The 18,753-nt window shown below is 43.8% G+C and overlaps 1 protein-coding gene and 1 non-coding gene across 8 annotated transcripts in view; one reads left to right on the top strand and one right to left on the bottom strand.

The window, feature by feature from the left end:
• Window positions 1–5,446: 5,446 nt before the first annotated feature.
• On the bottom strand, window positions 5,447–5,633 carry LOC144509536 (U2 spliceosomal RNA). Its single transcript, XR_013500468.1, has one exon. It is a non-coding gene; the product is annotated as a U2 spliceosomal RNA (small nuclear RNA).
• A 3,219-nt stretch (window positions 5,634–8,852) lies between these two features.
• The window catches only part of LOC144509443 (myotubularin-related protein 9-like), a 47,721-nt gene continuing 37,820 nt past the window's right edge, over window positions 8,853–18,753 (top strand). For 3 of the 7 annotated variants that reach the window (XM_078238341.1, XM_078238339.1, XM_078238342.1), the window contains exons 1-2: window positions 8,853–9,061; window positions 9,141–9,394. In XM_078238341.1, coding sequence (XP_078094467.1) covers window positions 9,192–9,394 — 203 coding nt within the window. In that variant the 5' untranslated portion in view covers window positions 8,853–9,061; window positions 9,141–9,191. Of the gene's footprint in view, window positions 9,062–9,116; window positions 9,395–15,149; window positions 15,236–18,753 lie in introns of those variants that run through there. The other 4 variants (XM_078238343.1, XM_078238340.1, XM_078238344.1 and 1 more) reach the window with 4 other exon arrangements.

The following is an 18,753-nucleotide window of genomic DNA, read 5'->3' as shown; positions in this document are numbered from 1 at the left end:
GCAAACTACAAACCTTCCCAGAACTCCCCACGGCCGACTTCCGGTTTCCCGCTGCTCTGAAAAAAAAGTAAGTTAGTTTTATACTCACAGTTACGCTCAGCTCCGTCCTGGAAAATAGCTAGGAAAATAAGATGAGAAGAGGACACAAGGGACTATGAAGGGATATGGATAGGTTTTGTGAATGGGCAAATTACCTTCCTTCCATCATAAGGTCAGAAGTGGAGATATTCGCTGATGATTGCACAACTCCTCAGATACTGAAGCAGTTCAAGTCCAAATGCAGCAAAACCTGTCAGGCTTGGGCTTTTAAAAAATTTATTCATAGGACATGGACATTGCTGGTTGGCCAGCAGTTATTGCCATCCCTTGTTGCCCTTGAGAAGGTGGTGGTGAGCTGCCTTCTTGAATCGCTGCAGTCCATGTGCTGTGGGTTGACCCACAAACCCGTTAGGGAGGGAATTCCAGGATTTTGACCCAACAACTGCGTAGGAACGGTGATATATTTCCAACTCAACAAGTGACTTGGAGGGAACTTGCAGGTGGTCGTGTTCCCAAGTATCTGCTGCCCTTGTCCTTCTGACAAGTGGCAAGTAGCATTTGTGTCACACACATGGCAGGCAATGATGATCTCCAACGTCAAGAGAGGATTTACCTATCATTCCTTGACATTGAATGGTCATTACCATCACTGAACCCGCTACTGTCAACATCCTGGGGGTTACTATTGACCAGAAACTGAACTGGCCCAGCCAAATAAATATGCTGACTACAAGAGCAGGTCAGTGGCTAGGAATCCTGCAGCGAGTAACTCAACTCTTGACTCCCCAAAGCCTGTCCACCATCTACAAGGCACAAGTCAGGGACCCGGGTTCAATTCAGGTCTCGGGTCACTGTCTGTGTGGAGTTTGCACATTTTTCCTGTGTTTGTATGGGTTTCCTCCATATGCTCTGGTTTCCTTCCACACTCCAAAGATGTGCGGGTTAGGTTGATTGGCCTTGCTCAATTGCCCCTTAGTATCGGGGGATTAGCATTGTAAATATGTGGGGATACAGGTTCGTGCCTGGGTGGGATTGTTGTTGGTATAGACCCAATGGGCAGAATGGCCTCCTTCTATACTGTCAGGATTCTATGAAGTTAGGAGTTTGATGGAATACTGCCCACTTGCTTGGATGAGTGCAGCTCCAACAACATTCACAAAGCTCAATATCATCCAGGACAAAACAGCTCACTTGATTGCTACCCCTTCCAGAAGTATTCAATCCCTCCACCACTGATGAACAGGGGGAACAGTGTGTACCATCTACAACCTGCACTGCAGGAACTCATCAAGGCTCCTTAGGCAGCACCTTCCAAACTCCTACTCCTAATTTATATCCTTGGATGTAATGTTGCATGTTTCAATGAGATCACATCTTATTCTTCTCAACTTCAGAGAATATGATCCAATTCTACTCAATCATTTCTCACGGGTGCCAAAACGCCCATCCCAGAAATAGTGTTGCCCTTGGCTGTGAGCTATTATCTTTGTCTCTGAGTCAGAAGGCTGTGAGTTTAGTCTTCAGTGCATAGCATTATCTAGGTTGAGAAGTTAGAGCTTCAGTGCAGTACTGAGGGAGGGCTGCATTGTTGGAGATGCTATAGTTTGGATGAAATGTTACACTGAAAATTTGACAAGTAGTAGTTTAGGGACATCCTGTGGTTGTTGAGGATTTTTTAATGTAATGCTATTCTAAAGCACAGTGTCAGAGTGTTGTTGATTACAATGTTAAGCTTCATTCATTTAAAGTTTATTTATTAGTCACAAGTAAGGCTTTCATTAACACTGCAATGAAGTTAATGTGAAATTCCTCTAGTCGCCACATTCCAGCACCTGTCAATGCACCCTAACCAGCACATCTTTCAGACTGTGGGAGGAAACCAGAGCACCCGGGGAAACCCATGCAGACACAAGGAGAACATAAAAACTTTGCACAGACAGTGACCCAAGCCAGGAATCGAACCCGGGTCCCTGGTGCTGTGAGGCTAACCACTGTGCCACCCCACAATTATATTAAGGTAAACTGGTGATGGGTATTTCAACACATATACATAGACGAGAGTGACATTTTCATTTAATTAGATAAATTTTCTTTTTTTTGCCACAGTACCCCTTTAAGGGGCTATCACTTTGTGAATTTGTTAATGTTATAAATGTATTGTTTATTTTAAAGAGCATCTAAATGGGGGATAGCTGGGACACTGAGTGTGCATGAGGAGTACGGACACTGAACAAAATCAATAAACTCTCTCAGTAAGGAAATATTCCGTGTCTGAGTTTTGACTTCACCAACCCGCACAGGTCCAGTTAACACGGAGCAGGCTCGGAGGGCTGAACTTGCCGGCTTCTGCTATAATTCTTATGTGATAACAAGCATGTAAAACACATATGTTTTGGTTTGTTATTTTTGACAGTTTTATTAGAAAATGTTATTATGTTCCTCAAGATATAGCACACAGTGTTCAACACTATCAGCTGTGTGCATCTCCGTGATATATGACGGCAGGGTATGATTACAATCGATATTTATATGAGGATACATCAGAATTAGTAGCAGAGTGTGGGCCATTCAACCTCTCAAACTGACTGTGATCTCAACTCCACATTCCGTCCTACTCCCAATAACCCTTTATTCCCCTGGGTTAGTCAAGAATCTATCTGCCTCTGCTGAAAAATATTCAATGACCCTGCCTCCATTGCTCTCAGGGAAAAGAGTTCCAAAGCCTCATGGCCCTCTGAGATATTCTCCTTATCTCCATCATAAATTGGGGATCTCTTGTTTAAAAATAAAGGCTCTCTCGTATAAGTCGGAGATGATGAGAATATTTTTCTTAATTTTAAATCATGTCCCATTGTTCTAGTTTCTCCCACAAAAGGGGCACATCCGTACAGTGTCCAGCCTGTCAATTCCCCTCTGGACCTTAAGATCATTACTTATTCTTCTAAACGCCAATGGATACAGATCCAGCCTATCCAATCTTTCCTCATAAATAAGCACCCCCCAACCCCGACCCAGGTACCAGTCAAGTTAACCTTTCTCTGAGCTTCTTCTAATGAATTTATATCCTTTCTTAAATAAGGAGACCAACACTGTACAAAGTACTCCAGATGTAGTCTCACCCTGTACAACTGTAGCAAAACATCCCTTAATTTATATTCTCCTCTTGCAATAAACAACAACATTTCATTTGCCTCACTAATCACTTGCGGTTGCATATTAACCTTTTGTGATTCATATACCATCCAGATCCCTCTGTACCCCAGTATTCTGCAATCTCTCTCCATCCCTCTGTACCCCAGCGTCCTGCAATCTCTCCCTCTGCACCCCAGCATTCTGCAATCTCTCTCCATCCCTCTGTACCCCAGCGTCCTGCAATCTCTCCCTCTGTACCCCAGCATTCTGCAATCTCTCTCCCTTTAACCAATATACTGTTTTTTCTATTCCTCCTGTGGACAACTTCAGATTATACCCCTTCTGCCAATTTTCTGCCTACTCACTTCACCTATCTATATCGCTTTACAGATTCCTGACATGCTCTTCACAACTTACTTTTCCAACTATCTTTGTATCATCAGCAACTTTTGCAAGCATATATTTGGTCCCTTCATCCAAGTAATTGGTATAAATTGTCAATAGTTGAGAACCCAACACTGAATTCTGTGGCATTCCACTTTCAAATCTTGCCAACCCAACAATTACCTATTCGTGGTGACTCTCTACTCCCTGTTAGCTAGCTCACCCTCCGTCCATACTAATATTTTATTCCTACACCACAGGACTATAATACATAGGACTACCATAGGACTACCAAGTTCATAAAGTGTAGCAGAAATTAATATCCAACTATACATGAAATCAAATGCCCCACTTGGCCAATTGTGTATATCATCGATTCATTGAATCATAGAATCCCTACAGTGCAGAAGGAGGCCTCATATGGTAAAGCTACTTCTGCACAACTTAATACATTATGCGCAGCATGATGGTTATGGGTGGCACAGTGGCATACTGGTTAGCACTGCTACCTCACAGCGCCAGGGATCCAGGTACGATTCTGGCCTCAGGTCTGTGTGGAGTCTGTACGTTCTCCCTGTGTCTGCGTGGGTTTCCTCTGGATGCTCCAGTTTCCTCCCACAAGATGTGCATTGGCCATGCTAAATTCTCCCTCAGTGCACCCGAACAGGTGCCAGAGTGTGTGGTGAATAGGGGATTTTCACAGTAACTTCATTGCAGTGTTGAGAACATAAGAACATAAGAAATAGGAGCAGGAGTAGGCCATCTAGCCCCTCGAGCCTGCCCCGCCATTCAATAAGATCATGGCTGATCTGAAGTGGATCAGTTCCACTTATCCGCCTGATCCCTATAACCCCTAATTCCCTTACCGATCAGGAATCCATATATCCGTGATTTAAACATATTCAATGAGGTAGCCTCCACCACTTCAGTGGGCAGAGAATTCCAGAGATTCACCACCCTCTGAGAGAAGAAGTTCCTCCTCAACTCTGACCCCCCTTTATTTTGAGGCTGTGCCCTCTAGTTCTAGTTTCCTTTCTAAGTGGAAAGAATCTCTCCACCTCTACCCTATCCAGCCCCTTCATTATCTTATAGGTCTCTATTAGATCCCCCCTCAGCCTTCTAAATTCCAACGAGTACAAACCCAATCTGCTCAGTCTCTCCTCATAATCAACACCCCTCATCTCTGGTATCAACCTGGTGAACCTTCTCTGCACTCCCTCCAAGGCCAATATATCCTTCCGCAAATAAGGGGACCAATACTGCACACAGTATTCCAGCTGTGGCCTCACCAATGCCCTGTACAGATGCAGCAAGACATCTCTGCTTTTATATTCTATCGTAAGAAGTCTCACAACACCAGGTTAAAGTCCAACAGGTTTATTTGGTAGCAAATACCATAAGCTTTCGGAGCACAGCTCCTTCATCAGATGGGGTGGATATCTGTTCTCCAACAGTGCACAGACACAGAAATCAAGTTACAGAATACTAATTAGAATGCAAATCTCTACAGCCAGCCAGGTCTTAAAGGTACAGATAATGTGGGTGGAGGGAGCATTCAACACAGGTTAAAGAGATGTGTATTGTCTCCAGACAGAACAGCTAGTGAGATTCTACAAGCCCAGGAGGCAAGCTGTGGGGGTTACTGATAATGTGACATAAGTCCAACATCCCGGTTTAGGCCGTCCTCATGTGTGCGGAACTTGGCTATCAGTTTCTGCTCAGCGACTCTGTGCTGTCGTGTTCTATCCCCCTTGCGATATAAGTAAGCCTACTTGTGAAACTAATAAAGAAACGTTTTTTTGTACTTTTCCAATTCAATCAAATCAAATCCAATTCAGAGTCTCAACAAGTTGAGACATTTCCGATCCAGGCTGACAAGACAGGGCGAGCGACCAAATCACCCTGTCCTGGGCCTGAGCTACATGGGCCAAGCTGATTGGAGAAGGGAAAGCAATACCTGCTTTTAAAAATTGCTTCATATGAAACATATGAAGCTTCAGTGTAACCTAATGACCTCAACCAAGTGCAGCATCCAATCCATACTACACTTGATCTTAGCCAAAAGGCCGAGAAGCGATAAGTAACTGGAGGAGTTTGTTTTCTGCCTCACTTTCCTTCTTTCTGACACTTCTTAAAACCTAGCTTTTTGACCAACCTTTTGGTCATCTGACCTTAAATCATCTCCGTCTAAGTTTCGGTTTAAAACGCTGCAGTGAAACTCGCTTTACTTTCATTAAAAGTGCATTATCTGACTCAGTGAGCGCCATCAAACCCGAGCAACATGGTTCCGAATTTCTACACGTGCTATATCACAAACTGCTGTTCCACACCAGTCACTCCCATAGCTGCTGTGAGCACATTTCACACAGAGAAACCCAGCGCCTCTCTCTGCTGGATAAGAGTATTGCCACATTGAGTTCATTAGAATTCCCCCTCGCACACATTAAAATACAGAGGACATGAATTTTTAAAAATCAACATTTCAAGCAAAACAATCGCTCCAAATGCCAGCAGTGGAACTTAAATACTTTCTTATTCTGAAGGCCGATCAAAGTTGCCAATCACAAAGCACGAGGGAATGAGATTTTAAAATAAAAATAATCTAAAATAAGCACAGGCAAGATGTTGTTCCGCCTGACCTGCCCTGAGCAGCAATGTTGAGGTTGATTCTCCCCTGGGTACCTGCAGCTTTGTGTTTAGTGTCAGTGGGGCGAGTGGGGCTGCAGTTCCTGGGTTTAAAGGGATCTGGAAATCTCAATTTGGAAAGGGGAGGTGGGGGTGATAATCCCAAACTCAGATCCCACCTCCCCTTTCCAAATTGAGAATTCCAGATCCCTTTAAACCCAGAAACTGCAGCCCCACTCGCCCCACTGACACTAAACACAAATCGTGGGCGGCACGGTGGCACAGTGAACATAGAACATAGAACATAGAACATTACAGCGCAGAACAGGCCCTTCGGCCCACGATGTTGCACCGACCAGTTAAAAAAAAAACTGTGACCCTCCAACCTAAACCAATTTCTTTTCGTCCATGAACCTATCTACGGATCTCTTAAACGCCCCCAAACTAGGCGCATTTACTACTGATGCTGGCAGGGCATTCCAATCCCTCACCACCCTCTGGGTAAAGAACCTACCCCTGACATCGGTTCTATAACTACCCCCCCTCAATTTAAAGCCATGCCCCCTCGTGCTGGATTTCTCCATCAGAGGAAAAAGGCTATCACTATCCACCCTATCTAAACCTCTAATCATCTTATATGTTTCAATAAGATCCCCTCTTAGCCGCCGCCTTTCCAGCGAAAACAATCCCAAATCCCTCAGCCTCTCCTCATAGGATCTCCCCTCCATACCAGGCAACATCCTGGTAAACCTCCTCTGCACCCTCTCCAAAGCCTCCACATCCTTCCTGTAATGTGGGGACCAGAACTGCACACAGTACTCCAAGTGCGGCCGCACCAGAGTTGTGTACAGTTGCAACATAACGCTACGACTCCTAAATTCAATCCCCCTACCAATAAACGCCAAGACACCATATGCCTTCTTAACAACCTTATCTACTTGATTCCCAACTTTCAGGGATCTATGCACACATACACCTAGATCCCTCTGCTCCTCCACACTATTCAAAGTCCTCCCGTTAGCCCTATACTCAACACATCTGTTATTCCTACCAAAGTGAATTACCTCACACTTCTCCGCATTAAACTCCATCCGCCACCTCTCGGCCCAACTTTGCAACCTGTCTAAGTCTTCCTGCAAACTACGACACCCTTCCTCACTGTCTACCACACCACCGACTTTGGTGTCATCAGCAAATTTGCTAATCCACCCAACTATACCCTCATCCAGATCATTAATAAATATTACAAACAGCAGTGGCCCCAAAACAGATCCCTGAGGTACACCACTTGTAACCGCACTCCATGATGAATATTTACTATCAACCACCACCCTCTGTTTCCTATCCGCTAGCCAATTCCTGATCCAATTTCCTAGATCACCCCCAATCCCATACATCTGCATTTTCTGCAGAAGCCTACCATGGTGAACCTTATCAAACGCCTTACTAAAATCCATATATACCACGTCCACTGCCTTGCCCCCATCCACCTCCTTGGTCACTTTCTCAAAAAACTCAATAAGGTTAGTAAGGCACGACCTACCTGCCACAAAACCATGCTGACTATCACCTATCAATTCATTACTCTCCAAATAACTATAAATCCTATCCCTTATAATTTTTTCCAACATCTTGCCGACAACAGAAGTGAGACTCACCGGTCTATAATTCCCGGGGAAGTCTCTGTTCCCCTTCTTAAACAATGGGACAACATTCGCTAACCTCCAATCTTCTGGTACTATACCAGAGGCCAACGACGACCTGAAGATCAGAGCCAGAGGCTCTGCAATCACTTCTCTTGCCTCCCAGAGAATCCTTGGATAAATCCCATCCGGACCAGGGGATTTATCTATTTTCAGACCCTCCAGAATATCCTGCACATCCTCCTTATCAACTGTAATACTGTCTATTCTACTCCCTTGCAACCCAGTGTCCTCCTCAGCTATATTCATGTCCCCTTGCGTGAACACCGAAGAGAAATATTGGTTCAATGCTTCACCAATCTCCTCCGGTTCCACACATAACTTCCCTCTGCCATCTATAACTGGCCCTAAACTTGCCCTAACCAACCTTCTGTTCTTGACATACCTATAGAACTTCACACCTCCAGGGACCTGGGTTCGATTCCCGGCTTGGGTCACTGTCTGTGTGGAGTTTGCACATTCTCCTCGTGCCTGCGTGGGTTTCCTCCCAGGTGCTCCGGTTTCCTCCCACATTCCAAAGATGTGCGGGTTAGGTTGATTGGCCATGCTTAAATTGCCCCTTAGTGTCCTGAGATGTGTAGGTTAGAGGGGTTAGTGGGTAAAATATGTAGGGATTTGGGGGTAGGGCCTGGGTGGGATTGTGGTCGGTGCAGACTCGATGGGCCGAATGGCCTCTTCCTGCACTGTAGGGTTTCTATGAAATTCCAGCTCCTAAAACAAACTGATTCCTCTCGCATGTAAGAGACACTTTTTGGGGTGGGGGGGGGGGAATTGTGCACATCTGCTCTTAAAATGTTTGAGATTGCATCTTAAAAATATCTCGAGGGACAAAAAAAACAGAATTGAATGATATAAAACGCCCAAAGTTGCACTTTTCCTTCTCAAACTCTGCTGTAGCCCAGAATGTGGATTAAAAACAGACGCTTACTGAGCTGGAGTGTGTGTGTGAGGACAAGACTGATAAAGAAATACTGTGTAATTGATTGATGCGGCCAGCAAATCACTTTAAATATCCCTCTGGATCCGCCCATTCTTTATCAAGAGGGAGAGGTTCCTGTAAACCGTTAATTCTATCAGTAAAGCTAAAAGAAGCACATAACACGCAGACCACTTCCGTGCCATTAATACAGACATTTCACATTTCTGCACGTTATTTACAGAGCAAGCTGCCAAATTAGGTAATTATTCAATAGTTCTTTGTTACGTTATATTTAAATGAGGTGTAATATACAGTGCATTCCTTTTCCGACCCCTCAGATGCTGCTGCTGCTTTTTGTTGCGGAGATGGGGAGTGCTCGCTAGCTGTGAATGTGCTTGCTCCCTGGAGCAATGGAGCTCTCCGAGTTAATCGAAACTTCCAAAGTTGACCATGTCCTGCTCTCTCGCCCTTTCGTGCAGCCGGTGAAAGGGACCCTGTGTGTTAGCAGCCATCACCTCCTGCTCTCCTCCCGAGCTGGAGACAAAGAGGAACTCTGGCTGCTGATCAGGAACATCGATGCCATCGAAAAGAGGTCAGTTTGTTCCAACTGCTGAAGAGTCCGCCTGGAGTTAAATCTGTAATGTCAGACTCAAATAATCCGGGGAGATATTGAACTGTCTAAAAACAAACCCCTTCCTCTTGTGACTTCGGCTCATTTCTAAAAATGTCAATAAGGGCGAAAGTCAAACGCAAAAGTTTAAAGTCTTCCCGGATACGAATACGGAACCTGTCAGAAAAGATGCCTGGTTTTATCTCACAACTTTATTTTAGCTGACTAGGAAATGCATCATTCTGACTTCCTGCAGCATACGCTGTTATTCTGAAGACATTTCTGTTGCCTGTTTTTATAGGATTTGCAAATATCTCCAGGGGTTTTTGCATTTTAGAAATCTGCATTTAGAGTTTAATAGAATTGGAACTTGGCCCCAAGTTATAAACTATCTTCAAAGGTCCAGATGTTGACATAAACCACTGGGATAGTTTATAAATGTGATCTAAACCGCACAGCTATATACTAGCGAACATGCTGTCAGAACTTTTCATTAAACTGTGTACTTTCTGCCTGTTTGTTCCTATGGGCTGGTTTACTCCAGTTGGTGGCTTCCCCCATTAGAATTCCTATTTCCATTTAGTTGCTTCCTATTTTTGTTTTGATTTCCAACCAGCGATATCACCTTGCAGTCAATCCACTGCTTTATTGTACAACTTCGCATCATCTAACATGTGAAAGAGTAGTTATATCAAGATTCTTTTTTCACAAAACACAGCCATACGCATTGTCCTTCTCACAGGAGGGTAAAGTGTTCTATAGAAGAATAACACGCTGTAGTTAACTTGGTTGATGTGTATACAAAGGGATTATAAAACATTTAGGAAAATTCACAAGTTGTAGAAATTAAAAATGAAGGGAACCTGTTGAAAATGTTTAAAACTAATTACAGTTAAAAAAAATTCAGTAAAATGTGCAGAGATCAAAATCTAAAACCTAGCCTGATTCACAGGAAGTACAGTATAGACTTTCTGATATTTGATATACCATCTGGTGTTGCTCCTGCTGCTTGTGCTGTTTTGCACTAACTGATTCTGTCCCTTGGTATTCAAAAGGTGACATGAAATCTCAGCACCGTGCTTTGTGTCACTCTCAACTCTGATGTAGATAAGTCCAGACAAGATTACAGCTCAAATGGAAAGCAGACCAGCCAATGATAACCCAGCATTGTGCATTTCATACAGTCCTTGGACAAGCCAGCCAGTGGATTGGTGCTTGGTAACTTAAACATCATTTAAACTGATGATGTAAGCCACTTCCCCAACACGGGGAGACAGTGTCAGAGTACAGTCTGTACATTGCTGTATATCTGACAGCAATGTTAGAAAATAAAATATCAGGGCCAAACTATATCGATTCTATATTTCTGATTGTCCTCTCTCCACCTGGATGATATTTTAGGATAATTCAGATGGCAGTTTTAGGAATTTTGGAGTTTAGTGATTCCTATCCCGACCAGGATTCTCAACTCTGTCCCGTGTTATAGAAATTCCATAGATCCCTGTAACATAACACAATTATAACACAATTACTTTGCAAAATATTATTATACAATTAAACACATTTATTATTTTTATTCTATTTAATGTGCAACTAGTGAGTGAGTGTACAGTGTTCATGATTGGTGGGGCTTTGTCTGCAATCCCATACCAACACCCACAGCAATTTTCCACTTGAACTGGAGGGTGTCTGTTTACCTCCACTCTGAAGATGATTGCCTTTGTAAACAGCCCATGGTTAGACCCAGTGCATCCTTGCCATTGACTGGCTGAAGGTTGACACTATTTTTGCCAAGATAGAGTTTAGTTAGCACAGGCCTGACAACTTCAGTAATCAGTTTAATTTCATATGTGCTGTATGGAGGGAGGGGGTGTAGAGCTTCACAGCCTGGTGCCTTTGGCTGCTGCTATCACTCGCTGCTCCACCCCCCCCCCCCCCCCCCAAGCTGTTGAGCTGTTGCTCAAATCAAATTGGCCTAATTCCCATGTGTCTGACTTTATCTTTGTGTCGAATGTATTTCCTCTGTGTGTTGTATTTGTCAGTTCACATTTTGCAGAGAACTGTTTAATGTGAAAAGAAGAAGTCATCGACACAATCATCTATATTTAGATATTCAGTGAGATCAGAGTGATCAGGAATTGTGTAGCCTGAAATGAAGTAGGAAACAACCAAATCACAAGTAAGTTAAGGCTAATATTTTGTAGTGAATACTAAAAACATACAAAATGTTCTATTTACGGTTATGATGTCATCTTGCTTTAAAACAAATCTGGTTTGCAATGCTAAGGTAAAACCAAATTACTGTGGATGCTGGAACCTGAAACAAAACAGCAAATGCTGGAAAATCTCAGCGGGTCTGGCAGCATCTTTGGAGGGAGAAATGGAGTTAAGGTTTCGAGTTGGTGTGACTCTTCTTCAGAAGTCGAAATGCTCTCCACCGATGCTGCCAGGCTGCTGCATTTTTCCAGCATTTTCTGTTTTTGTTCCTAGTTTGTACTGGTTGTTATAAGTTTCAGTTATGTAAACTATACGTTAATGATGGATAGTTTACAACCATTATTAATGACTTAGAGGAGGGGGCTGAAGGGTGGATCAGTAAATTTGCCGATGACACCAAGATTGGTGGAGTAGTGGATGAGGTGGAGGGCTGTTGTAGGCTGCAAAGAGACATAGATAGGATGCAAAGCTGGGTTGAAAAATGGCAAATGGAGTTTAACCCTGATAAATGTGAGGTGATTCATTTTGGTAGGACTAATTTAAATGTGGATTACAGGGTCAAAGGTAGGGTTCTGAAGACTGTGGAGGAACAGAGAGATCTTGGGGTCCATATCCACAGATCTCTAAAGGTTGCCACTCATGTGGATAGAGCTGTGAAGAAGGCCTATCGTGTATTAGCTTTTATCAACAGGGGGTTGGAGTTTAAGAGTCGTGGGGTTATGCTGCAACTGTACAGGACCTTGGTGAGACCACATTTGGAATATTGTGTGCAGTTCTGGTCACCTCACTATAAGAAGGATGTGGAAGCGCTGGAAAGAGTGCAGAGGAGATTTACCAGGATGCTGCCTCGTTTGGAGGGTAGGTCTTATGAGGAAAGGTTGAGGGAGCTAGGGCTGTTCTCTCTGGAGCGGAGGAGGCTGAGGGGAGACTTAATAGAGGTTTATAAAATGATGAAGGGGATAGATAGAGTGAACGTTCAAAGACTATTTCCTCGGGTGGATGGAGCTATTACAAAGGGGCATAACTATAGGGTTCATGGTGGGAGATATAGGAAGGATATCAGAGGTAGGTTCTTTATGCAGGGAGTGGTTGGGGTGTGGAATGGACTGCCTGCAGTGATAGTGGAGTCAGACACTTTAGGAACATTTAAGCGGTTATTGGATAGGCACATGGAGCACACCAAGATGATAGGGAGTGGGATAGCTTGATCTTGGTTTCAGATAAAGCTCGGCACAACATCGAGGGCCGAAGGACCTGTTCTGTGCTGTACTGTTCTATGTTCTATTATTGTGGAGGTGCAGGTGCAGAAATACGATTTTAATTACTGTAGTTGTGAGTCAGCGCAACATTCTAACAAGGAGGGATAGTTTTCAAACTTTACAGTGAGAGTGTTTTTTATTCATTGTTTTTCTCTGGATTTTGCTCGGCTGTTGTTTTCTGAGGGAATATATCACAGACACAAGAATGGTCAACAAACATCTCACTGATGTTGAAAGAGTAAATTATTCTTTTTGACTCAGAGTGGCTGACACCCTCTCCACCACCTTTCATCAACCTTAGCTCATCCGAAACCCCGTTCCTCATTTTCTAATGCACATGAGGGCCCACGTGGCCTGAGTACTTACCCAGGTCCATCAATGCTGGCCCTTTCATCCTCATGTTTAATTCTCTTCATGGCCTCACCATTGGCTGCTTTGGTAATCTCCAGATCTACACCTTCCCCTAGAACTTTGCTTTCCTTCATCTCTTGCTGCAGGTGATAGGGTGGACAGTTGTCCGGTCTTGTACCAGGCAGTCTCAGTTTCAGCCAGCTGGTCACTGTCCGATATTAGATAGATTCACATCGGCACTTTGACCTTTAGTCGGTTTACGTCAGGCCCTGAAAAGTGCCCAGTCTACCTCGGATTACCCTGGATGAGTAAGGTCTCTCAAACGTTTGAGCAACAAGTGAAGCTAGCTGTTTCACACTGTTACAGTGCAGCAGCAACATGACTGATATTAGTCACTAACAGAATGCTGCCGTCAAGCCAACAATACATTTTGCCGAGCACATAAATGAGTAACGTGGTAAATGAATTTCCGAGCCGGTGTGATGCTGGGTAAGCCGTATGTCCCAAACATTGGCGGATTGTATCAAACAGTCACGGTTACAACAGGCAAAGTATAGACCTCCCCTCCCCAACCAGCCCTTGTTTGCAAAATGCAAAATACAATGTCCAAAATTAGATGTGATTCCTTAACTGGACAACATTTGCTAAATAATCTTCATTGTGTTTAAAAATTACATGACAGCCAATTTAATTTTGTCAGTTGTGCTCATAGTTTGTCACATTTGCATGTACTGAAGGCTACATATATTAATGCACAGGGTCCTGTTCATTGCAGTCAGAAAGAACATGTACATACATTGCTCCTGTTTAAGCTAAACAAAAAATGTGATAGCCGTTCGCTGGTTCATAACACAAGGCAATGCCTTGACCAATCAGAGTCAAGCTGCCTGGCTTATATTTTAAACAACACATGGCAGTTAACTGTCAGTCATGATCAACTGGTGCATTCTTCATGCCAACCCCTCTACTAATCTGGGTCCACCTGCCAACCAATCAGTATCCTCTTCTCATACAGTATAACATTGTTGTTTCCCCTGACATTGGGATCTTTGTGATTGCCCTAATAAGTGCAAGACAAAAAACTTTGACACAATGGCTTTTTTCAGCTATCCTCTGCTCTTCTTTGAGACATGGCATGAAATCATTTACATCCACCTGCAACGGCAGAAAGGCTTTGGATAAAGTCTTGTCAAGCCATTTTAGAATACTGTAAAATTGGAGGTAATAAAAAATCTTTGATTTTTTTGCCTCTAATTGTTTATGGATTTAGTGATTAAGAAACACAAGAAAAATGGCCACTGAAAGAACAATCAATATTTACATGAGCTGTTTTTCAGTAATAGTTCCAACCCGTTGATGACTGAGGCTTTTCTGCAGACTGTTTGTGGAAGAGCTGCCTGTCTATTGTGTTGTGACTCGGAATGATCACTCTCCCATGGATAGGTCATTAATAGCGGACATTATCTGCAGTCTCTCTGCCATTGCAGGTGAATGTAAATCACCTCATGCCATATCTCTAAGAAGAGCAGGGGATAGCTGGAAAAAGACATTCACCAGAATCTTGCTGCTGTTCACGCTGGCAGGATCTTACGGCCCTGCTGATAGCGCACCCCCGCTGCGGGTTTCCCGATGGCAAGAGGTGCGTTCAGTGGGAAACCCCGTTGACAACGGTGGGACCATAAGATCCTGCGGGCAGCGAGTGATGCACGGCCTCCCACCTCTGCGAAACATACTGCAAAGAGGGAGAGAAATCCGTCCAGGAAGACTGTAAACTATTGTCTTTTGGAAGTGACCTTGAATATATAACGGTCAAAGCTAAAATTCTGCTCCCCATCAATTCTTGAACGAGAGTAATTCACTGCTCCAGTTTGACCTGCCTTTACCTGCTGTTAATATTTATAGAATGTGCACCTCAGGAACAGCTCTGAACAGCTTTGGATTCACAACAAATGTTCACATCTAAACCTTGCCCTCGGTGACACCATTGTGTTGTCGGGTGAGCGAAGATTTTCTTCATTCATTTATGGGATGTGGGCGTCGCTGGTTAGAGCAGCATTTATTGCCCATCCCTAGTTGCCCTTGTATTAGAATACTTGTCCAATCAAATAGCTTCAATTGATTTGCAGCAAATTGAGGACAGTCCAGGGTGAGAAAGTTTTTAAAAAGTTAAGAGAAAAAGCAAGAAGAAAACAAAAATAATTGGTATTGACAAAAGGAAGTTATAGAACCATACAATCCTACAGTGCAAAAGGAGGCCATTCAGACTATTGAGTCTGTACCGACCACAATCCCACCCGGCCCTATCTCCATAATCCCATGCATTTACCCTACCTAGTCCCCCTTGACACTGAGGGGCAATTTAGCATGGCCAATCCACCTAACCCACACATCTTTGGTCTGTGGGAGGAAATTCACATAGACACGGGGAGAACGTGCAAACTCCACACAGACAGTGACCCAAGCTGGGAATCGAACCCGGGTCCCTGGCGCTGTGAGGCAGCCGTGCTAACCACTGTGCCACTGTATTGCCCATGTTATATAGGTTTACAAGCTAAAGGTATATTTCATGTTCAATTTTTATGCAATTTGTTAATCTCTATTTCACATATTCCTCAGTAACAAGTGCTTGAGTAACAACTGATAACATTTCCAAAGGCCCATTCAGGAGGATAAGGCAAGTGCTTTTTAAAAAAATGAAGATCAAATTTCTGCTCCATTTCCACTCCAAACAGATGTCTTTGAACAGGAAATGCTTTATGTTCTGTGAAAGTTGAATTAACTGTTAACCAGTTCAGAAAAAGTTGTTGGCCTCATTGACAATGAACTGGAAGGAGATGAAAGAGAACCACTGTTATCTGCAAAGGCAGGTCAGACATTTACTGTGAGGTGTACAGTTTATAGAAAAGCGAGGCAATAATGAAACCAAAGATCATCTTAAAACAATCCTGGCTTTCCTTAGTCTTGTAGGTTTGCAAAAGCCACATATGTAACATCTGTTGTGGGTGGTCTGTTGCTTCAAAACCATTTCACAATTTGCAGAATTGTCCTGTGAGAGTGTGGCATTCTTGATGTCTGCATTTTTCTCTTCTGCAGCTGACAATGCAACCCCAGCAACACATTCTGATAATCATTTATGATTGTAGCTAAAAGCACTGGGAAGAAGAGAGCGAAACCAGTTCAGCTTTATATATTAGTGTGCTGAGTAAATTGGGCCTCTGAGATCTGGAGTTTAAATCAGAGGCAAACTCATTGAATCCTACAAAGCTCTGAAGGGGTTTGATTGGTGGACACTGTGAGATGTTTCTGCTGGTTGAGGAATCTAAAACACGGGGGCACAGCCTCGGGAAAGGGGCCGATTATTTCGGACTGAGATGAGGAGAAATTTCTTCACTCAAAGGGTTGTGAATCTATGTGATTCTCTCCCCCAGAATGGTGTGGATGCTCGATTGTTGAATATATTTAAGGCTGCGAGAGACGGAATTTTGGTCTCTCTCAGGGAGTAAGGGATATGGAGAGCAGGCGGGAATGTGGAGTTGAAGCCCAAGATCAGCCATGATCGTATTGAATGGCGGAACAGGCTCAATGGGCCGAATGGTCTACTCCTACTTTTTTTTCTTCCGCTCTTGTTTGTTAAAAAGAAAAATCAGAATTATATCGAAAGCAGATTGGTCAGATGTCAGTGCCTTATCATTTAAAGAAACAGTGCAACAAACACAGAGAGAACACAGGAAATAAAGCAGGAGTAAGGCACTCAGGTTCTCACAGCTGCTCCACCATTCAATAAGATTACAGATGGTTTTCCATCACAATGCCACCTTTCTGCACTATCCTCATTATCCTTAATTCATTGAGTACCCAGAAATCAGTCAACTTCATGTTTCGAATATATTCAATAACTGAACATCCACAGCTTTCTGGGATAGAGAATTCTAAAACTTCACAACCTTCTGAGTGAAGAAACAATTGTTCCTGTTTGTGCCCCCATCCTCAACATTTTGGTTTGGATTTTCGCAGAGTCATGGAGATTCCATGAAGCTTTCAAAATGATGGGTGGCACCCAAATGTGGAAGTCTCGCGGTGAAGCATGATTCACCTGTGAGGAAAACTGTGCAAAATGCAGACTCCATTTTGGCTGATGCAGTGTGGGAGTCACAAATTCATGGAGGAGACATAAAGTGTCTTGAAGGGCAGCTACGTTCTATTTTACTGTCATGATGTGATGTTATTTAAAACCACAGCCCATTAAAAATGAAATGCAAAAATAGGCTGCACATAGAAACATAGAAAAACTACAGCACAAACAAGCCCTTCGGCCCACAAGTTGTGCCGAACACATCCCTACCTTCTAGACCTACCTATAACCCTCCACCCTATTAAGCTCCATGTACTCATCCAGGAATCTCTTAAAAGACCCTATTGAGTTCGCCTCCACCACCCCTGATGGCAGCCGATTCCACTCGCCCACCACCCTCTGTGTGAAAAATTTACCCCTAACATTTCCCCTGTACCTACCCCCCAGCACCTTAAACCTGTGTCCTCTCGTAGCAGCCATTTCCACCCTGGGAAAAAGCCTCTGAGAGTCCACCCGATCTATGCCTCTCAACATCTTATACACCTCTATTAGGTCTCCTCTCATCCTTCGTCTCTCCAAGGAGAAAAGCCCGAGCTCCCTCAGCCTATCCTCATAAGGCATGCCACTCAATCCAGGCAACATCCTTGGAAATCTCCTCTGCACCCTTTCAATCTTTTCCACATCCTTCCTGTAATGAGGCGACCAGAACTGAGCACAGTACTCCAAGTGGGGTCTGACGAGGGTCTTATATAGCTGCATCATTATCCCCGGACTCCGAAACTCAATCCCTCAATTGATAAAGGCCAGCACACCATACGCCTTCTTAACCACCTCCTCCACCTGCGGGGCCGATTTTAGAGTCCTATGGACCCGGACCCCAAGGTCCTTCTGATCCTCTACCGTACTAAGAGTCTTTCCCTTTATATTGTACTCCTTCATTCCATTTGTCCTACCAAAATGGACCGCGACGCATTTATCTGGGTTGAAGTCCATCTGCCACTTGTCCGCCCAGTCTTGCATCCTATCTATGTCCCTCTGTAACTTCTGACATCCCTCCAGACTATCCACAACCCCACCAACCTTCGTGTTGTCGGCAAACTTACCAACCCATCCCTCCACTTCCTCATCCAGGTCATTTATGAAAATGACAAGCAGCAAGGGTCCCAGAACAGATCCCTGGGGCACACCACTGGTGACCGACCTCCATTTAGAAAAAGACCCATCTATACCCACTCTCTGCCTCCTTTGGGCAAGCCAGTTCTGGATCCACCGGGCAGCAGCCCCTTGGATCCCATGCCCTCTCACTTTTTCTAGAAGCCTTGCATGGGGGACCTTATCAAACGCCTTGCTAAAATCCATATAAACCACATCTACCGCCTTCCCTTCGTCAATGTGTTTAGTCACATTTTCGAAGAACTCCACCAGGCTCGTAAGGCACGATC

Source organism: Mustelus asterias, chromosome 21 (genome assembly GCF_964213995.1).
Source record: "Mustelus asterias chromosome 21, sMusAst1.hap1.1, whole genome shotgun sequence".
NCBI lineage: Eukaryota > Metazoa > Chordata > Chondrichthyes > Carcharhiniformes > Triakidae > Mustelus > Mustelus asterias.
This window is presented reverse-complemented; position numbering and strand designations above follow the sequence as displayed.